Source organism: Plectropomus leopardus, chromosome 21, assembly GCF_026936395.1.
Source record: "Plectropomus leopardus strain MGB_pleo_1.0 chromosome 21, ASM2693639v1, whole genome shotgun sequence".
NCBI lineage: Eukaryota > Metazoa > Chordata > Actinopteri > Perciformes > Serranidae > Plectropomus > Plectropomus leopardus.
In genome coordinates this window covers 15,868,771-15,876,294 of record NC_142196.1, presented here as the reverse complement: position 1 = coordinate 15,876,294, position 7,524 = coordinate 15,868,771, and the positions used below count along the sequence as shown (strand labels likewise).

At 39.0% G+C, this 7,524-nt stretch overlaps 1 protein-coding gene across 1 annotated transcript; it reads right to left on the bottom strand.

Moving 5' to 3' along the window:
• Positions 1-1,989: 1,989 nt before the first annotated feature.
• tagln3b (transgelin 3b) lies at positions 1,990-6,801 on the bottom strand. The gene is made up of 5 exons (XM_042510358.2): positions 5,719-6,801; positions 4,624-4,846; positions 3,604-3,778; positions 3,129-3,231; positions 1,990-3,027 (listed from the first exon to the last, which is right to left on the bottom strand). Exons 2-5 carry the CDS (start codon positions 4,801-4,803, stop codon positions 2,886-2,888), a joined length of 600 nt encoding a protein of 199 aa, XP_042366292.1. The 5' UTR covers positions 4,804-4,846; positions 5,719-6,801; the 3' UTR covers positions 1,990-2,885.
• Positions 6,802-7,524: the final 723 nt, after the last annotated feature.

The window sequence follows — 7,524 nt, the reverse complement described above, 5'->3', positions numbered from 1 at the left end:
GGACAAGAACTTTGGACAAGAGTGACTTCAGTCCTCAGAGCTATTTCATTGGTCCGTTTGTTTGTGGCTGACTTATTGTGTCTGTCAGTTACACATCACCTGTGCCCCTGTGGATGCTTCTCCAGTCTAGTTGAGGCTAATAATAAGCATAGAGTATATGTCAGGGCCAGACATGCAAAAGGCCACATAGTTTCACGTGCTACGTTCCTATAGGGTGAAGAAAGCGGGATATTAAACTTAAAGGAATACTTTACTGCTCAAATAACCATTTCTATATTAATTACTCATCCCATGATACCTTGAATTCATGAAGAAAACATTGATTTTCTCACATCCCTCCACAGTGAATTAAGAATCCAGAAACAGAGAAAATTGTTTATGTATTAAAGTCATAGCATCTGCATTTAACAACAGCAAAACTCTATCAAAACATCTGTTTACAAAATGTTACACAACCGGTGCTTTACAGTTGAAGTGTAATTTATCCAGTCATATGATCAGTGCTTCCCAAACAGATAACCCTTTCCAACGGGGAAATGAACCACAAGCAAAGCTTATCTATGTTCTCTTAAAAGCCAGACTCCATTGACAAATACAGTAAGTTTACCACACTGATTGAGTGAGCTGCTGGTCTACCACTGCCTCGATCAGTTTGTTTGTTCATGTTGTTGTGTAACTTTGGTATTTTAAAGTGTTAGTTCAGATTAGCCAGAATTAGACAATAACACAAACCAGCAACCAGATATTTTTGTCAGTGGAGTTTGACTTAAAAGAGAGCATATTCAAGTTTCACTTTTAGTTCAGTTCCCTGCTAGAAAGGGCTTTCTGTTTGTGAAATACTGAGCATACAACTGGATAAACCAGACCTGGATTATACTACACAAGTTTTGTGAGTTTGTTAACAGATGTTTTGATATGTTTTGCTGTTGTTGACCCCTATGACTTTAATTCATCGAGAATTTCCTCCATTTCAAGATTCTTTGTACAGCATGAAGGCATATGAGAATAACATAAGTTATTATGTGTAACATAAGTTTTCATTAGTAATTCTACATAACATGTATTACTATTGTTAAATGAGGACGCCTAAGACTTTAAGACATTTACAATTTTATCATGGGGGTGAGTAATTGATGGTCAATTGGGGGTTGAAATATTCCTTTAAGCAAATGATCACATGCTATCTGTGTGGTGGAATATCTTATTTTTTAATTGAGCAATGAAAAATGGCATTAGGAATACATTTGTTAATATTAAATGTTGTTTTGTTCAAGACTTTAAGGACAGCATTGTAACAGGCTCTGTTTAGTCACTGGATGCTAATAGCAAGATAAAATGTTAATTCATGCATACTTCTCTTATATGTGATTTTTAAAATGTCACCAGTGAAGAACAACTGACCCCATAAACTCGATCACTGACATAAAATGTGACCTTTTGTGCTCCAAAGCCCAACCTCATTGCTTTTAGACAAAGGTTTCTACTTATCTTAATGACAGTGCCCTTCAGATGTTATCTAGATGCTAAACATGTTTAGACTGCACATTTGGTCACTGATTCTCCATAGGATGGTAACGTTATTCAAAACACAGTAGAATATAGGGGTTTAGAAACATTTTTTGGCAGTTTCAATGGCTCCTTATTTTTTTGCTACACCCTCTACAAAGGTAAGATCAGCTATTAAACAGCATTACCAGCAAGGAGTTTAATATCTTACTCAAGGTCGCTGAACGAGGCAAAGGTTTTCTGGCACACAGACTCTGATTCAGGACTATCTGGTAGAGGAACCGTCAACCTAATCATTATGCCGTGCTGCTGTCCCTTTATTAGATTGTGTACAGTCAGTGAGAGAGTCAGAAGGGATGGGCGCAAGGGAGGAGCTGTAACATAAAACCAAGATAAGAAAAACACTCAGGACACTCTGAGCACACAGCAGACACCCCTAACTATCTAGATACCTGGCTTGTGTGTTACGCAGACTGACACAAATACATGTTCACATACTTTATTTTTCAATATGTCTTCTCACAAGCCCCCAGATATAAATATATTTAAAAATATAAACATGACAATACATAAAAGTGCACATTCAAGCAATGTCTTTACCTGGCACCAGAAATGGAAACGTCACTGTCATACATGTTGGCTGCTGCACATTTACTTGCATGGACACAAAATAAAAACATATCATGGGTAAAGATGTCATCTAACAAACGATTAACAGGGGAATGGCTCAGAATGAATGAAACTCATTTAGAATTCGGGGCCAACGTATCAGGACCCGGTCTCTGTTGTCCCATAACCAGGCACAACGTGAGGTTGATTTGGTTACAGAGGATACTGCAACAAGTCTTCAGACAAGATAGCAGAGACATCGTCAGTCATTGAGCTCCATTAGGTTTAAGGCTAAATACTTAGAGATGATTAAACAGATCACCATGAAACAATGGCAGATGAGAATGTACATAAATACAAATAAATACAAATTAATATATACAACATGCTGTATTTCAGATTTCAAATGTGTATAACACTGATGGCTTGTTTTTTTCATAGAGATTTTAATCTTAAATTCTCTACAAGACTAAGTAGATGTTGAATGACTGAGCTCCAAATTAAGTAATCATTTGGACATGGAACGTAAACAAAGCTAAAGGGAGAACAGCAAGGAAAGAGAGGAACAGGAGAGGAGCTTGAAGGAGGAGATCTACAGCATTTGACATCATTTTTACAGACAGGACACTGTTTGGGAAAGCAGCAATTCCAGGAAGATTGAGGTTAACATGGCAGGTGCTACAAAGGATATGGGGTTTTTTAGGGCTACAACTTTTTGTGGTATTAGTAGAAAATAAGGTAGCAAGGAAGCAGGTTAGCTAGTAAGTGTTCTACATGATCTGACGGTGCATACCGTAGCCCGTCATACCAGCTTGGGAAGCGCCGCGGTTGCTGCCCATCTGCAGTCCGATCAAACTCTGGCCTTGGCGGAGCTGCTCCTGGCTGAACTCTCGCCGATACCCCTGAGCTTTCCTACACATGAACAACAATTACAAGGTGAGGAAGAGGAGCACGAAGCATCATGGACATGTAGTTGTGAGAAGTTCCTGTGTTACAATGAGGCCTCTCTTTACCTGTGGAACCAGTCTCGGTCACCTCTGTAATGACCATCGTCCTTTGTAACAGCCAAACTCCCCAGAGCCATAAGAGTTCTTTGCACTGCTGCCATGTCTTTTCCTATAGCCAGAACAAAAGGATAATTTTGTCATGACATGTAGTGAAAACTGCTTATCACTGGCTACATTTACATGCACACTAATAAAACAAAACCCTATTTTGATGCAAAGAGGCAAAAAGTCGTTCCGTCGTTCCATTTTTCTATATTTTTGTGTGATAAATAACAATTTAGGGCAATTAAATCCAAGTATGCAGGGCTGCATGTAAACAGGAATATTAGTAGAATATTCATTTTCATTGGCCATGGAAGCAGCTCAGTAGTAATGTTGCCTTTCTGAGAATAAGGGCAAAAAATTTTTTTTTTGCAGATGTAAACATTGTGAATGACTACATCACTCCAGCAGTAAATGAAGGAATATGAGGTATAAATACCTTCCCAGAGGTCCACGGTTTGAAATATATCAGTGGTTGTGACTCCATAAGTTTCAGCTGCCTGCAGGAAGTGAGAGATCTTCTCCATTTGTTTAAAGGCCATTTGTGTCTCTGGGATCTTCTTGATAGGCTCCTTCCCCCTTGGATAGAGGCTGTTGATAAGCCTGCAGAGGATCTGGGACAAAGGAGGTCAGAAATATAAGTTAATCATGTTAAGACAACACACCAAAATTATAGTTTGCCTTAAGGCACTCTTTGTTGACATGCTTAAATGCCATAATTAATATTTTTGGTGTGGCAAAACCATCTTCTCTTGTCAATTGCTACTTCTGCAAGTGATTTAAAATATTTCCAATAGTATCTGCTATCATTTCTCTTTAAGAGAAAGAATATAAAAATGCAGTTGGATTTAGTTGCGAAAGCTGATACCATTTATAACTGCAAGAGTTATTGCCCAACAGTGTAAATGCTTTGTGGCTGCATTGCATTATTGCTTATTGAGTTACATGTTGGTGCAGAAATTGATATCTGCTTCATCTATGAATGATTTTTTAAACATTTGAGTAAGCTGGAGCATCAAGCAAGAGGACATTGCAGCTCCCTGCAGTGTGCATTTTATAATTGGTTGTTAATTAAGTCTTATAGTATGAAGCACTTTCAGCATGGAGGCAGACGCATTTCCTTCGAAGGCTCCCAGAATGACTCAGTGTAAAATTCTACATTTGAAAAACAAGTACCAGTAATATAAAAAACACGCCTCTTTTTCTATACTATCTGTTGCACCCTCTTTCATCTAGGCATGATGAATAAGGTTTACTCTTCCAAACAACAAATATACTATCTCAATAAATGCAGATCAATATTATTCACTGGAGCTTTCAAAAATAACTGAGCACATAAATCTGGTTTCTTGTTTTAGCCTTTTTGTTTTCATGGGCTCTTTAAATCTGACAGTTACGTTGTAGATTAAATAATTCAATAGTAACTTCTATTTTAGGTCCAGGTAATGCAGCCACTCACTGTTCCATCCATTAGCCATTTCTGGAAGTTCTCTCTCCCCGCCTGCGGCCTCTCCAGATTTCCCCCACACTGTGCAACAATCCAGTCCACCAGCCGCTGCTCCAGGTCTGGGTCGTACTTCTGCTCGATCTTCTCCTGCACCTCTCGGCTCAGTCCGTAGCTGGGCCCTCTGTTTGCCATGGCAGCTCTTGCAACACTACAGTATTTGTGATTTGTAGTAGCCCTGAGGAGAACAATGGTACACACAAGATAGAAACAGCATTACTGCAAGAATAATCTGACAAAAAAAACATCAGATTTTAAAAATATACCTGGTGTAGTATATTACTGAGTGCTTTGTATCCTGATTAAAAGGCTACAAAAGAACTAAAATTATTTTTAGACTTATTCAGTTATTTATTTTACTATGATGTAAATGAGTAGCACCAGAGCACTACCAAAACAATGTCAATGTTTGTAGAAAAGCCAAAATTCCAGGTTATAGACTGTCCCTTTCCAGCTCAGCAGGCCACCAGGCGCATCTCTGGAGACTGAAGCTGTGAAGGGTGTGGTCCATGGCTGCTGTCCCGAATAGGGACAAGCCCTCTTATTGCCATGGTAACAATCACGCCAGTTTCCGGCACGCTGTGTGCAGTGATGCGCTGTATGAGATGATGTCTTGCGTATGACCTCCAGTCATTATGACGGAATTAAATAATCAAATGTATTTCAGAAAGTTTTCCCCTCTTGCAGAACATAAATCCACACAATGCACAACAGTTCTACATGTAGCCTGCAACACAGTTTAATTAAATTACGTCAGCCCTCTGTGCCGCATATAAAAGGGTTTTGTTCATTCTTCACTTCATTGTTTTCACTGCATTTGTTGGGCGCAATTCTGTCACTAAAATTCAGTAAATTCAAAGAAAGTCCCGCCATCTAATGTCACGACACCACACTGCTGCGCACTATGCAGCCTTTAAAAACATGAACATTTCACAAAGCCAAAAGCAACTGTGCAAAGCTCACACGCCAGCTGCGACACTGGATCGCCTGCATAAACATCGTATCCAAAATGCCATGCGCTCAAAGGAATTCAGTGAAGAGTGCACTCACCGAGGAGGAGAGGCCGGTCAGATTTGTCCGTGTCACAGCGTTAATTCCGCAGAGCTGGGCAGGGCTGAGGATGCTGAACTGCCGAGGCATCCATGAAGCGCAGCACAGGCGCGTCGGGCCGGGCTGGATCTCATTTGTCCGGGAGGGGCGGGTCACTCGTTTTATATGCAAGCTCCAAAGGAGGGGTCCCTGGAGACTCTCAGCTACAGAATGCGACGTGACATCGCTTCCGGACAGTGGTCACTGTAGTGCGTGCTCAGCTGTAGCATGAAGTGAACCTCAGCAAACCAAATCACATGATGGTGCCAGATTAATTCTCTTTTTAAACTCTTTCCTGCAGCTTGAAGTCAACACTGGACATGAATCCACTGGATATAAAAATCCCCTTTTTACTTCATCATAAATGCTAGTTTTGGTGATCTGCTCAATGGTACCTGAGCAGAGAGGATATTTGCTTCTTGTTAGAATATCAGCTTGAACCGGTTGGTCTTCCTCCTGACTTGTTTGGCTTTTGCACAAGACAAACACTGAAAAGGCTTTTTGTTTGTTACAGCGTCTGTATCTTGTCTTAGTGATCAGAGTGCTGAGGCTCAATATGGAGAGCATGCTGCCATTTCTTGTGCAGCTAGACAACTTAACTACTTAAAAGGTTTTCCTGGCAAACAAAAGGTCTGTGGTGCAAAAATAGGTAAAAACTATAGCACAGCGACCCCATACACTATAAAATCTGACAAGCTGATCTTGAAAATTGATTGCTTTGAAAAAGTAAATATTCGTCTTAAGTTATGGTTACTTTATATCTAATTAAGTTTACTCAAAATTTAGCTGCATTTACTTATTTTTTTTAAGTTGTTTTAACTGAAAAAATGACAAGTGAAAATCACCTTGTTCTTTCTGTTGGAAACTTAAGTAAAACAAAAATTAGCTTGGCTTAACTTGATCGTGACAAAAAGGATTTTGCCGATGACGAAGTCAGGAGCAAGCTCTGTTTTGTTAACATGTTAAAAAAAAAATTCAAATATTATTAACTAGTTTGCAACCTGCAGAATACAGATACATTACACAGTAAACTTGGTATACTGAAGTTGCAAAAACTTAGAAAGATTTGTTTAATTTTACTTGTTTTTTTTTTAAAATTGCAACAACTTCCCAAAATTAAGTAAAGTAACACAAGTTTTAGTAAACTTAATTAGATATTAAGTAAACATAAATCAATACTAATAGTTATATTTACTTACATTTTTAAGGCAGTTGTTTTATACAAATTCTTTAAAGCAAAATCAACTCAGATTTTACAGTGTAAAACATCTCCATATGCAATACCTCTTTGCACCATCTCCTCTGCTTGCATTACAACTGCTGGACTGTTTGCTCCCATAAATTGATGTTTGACTTTAGTTTTGACACAAAAAAATGACTGACTAGCTCAACCACGAGTTAAAGGTCACCGCTGCAGTTAAGAGGACCCGAGAGAGTTAAGTGGCTGGTTTCGCCCCATTGAGCATCATGGAGCTAGTGGCCAATTACATGTTAATAATCAACAGTCCAGTGGCTCCATTCAGCAGGCCTCTCTTTGGCTAGAGGCCAACAGGTATGGGGAGTCATGTAACAGAATGTTCTGGTAACAAAAATAAACCTCACATGGCTGCAGCCTTCAGTCTGTGAGGATTTTGAGTCACTATTTAGATGTGATTCACTGTGTTGACATGGTATACCTGGCATATTGTTTTTGTGCATTATTTTGCCATTTTTTCATCTGGATTTGTATAAAATGAACATAAAAATGCATAAATACAATGGTTATCA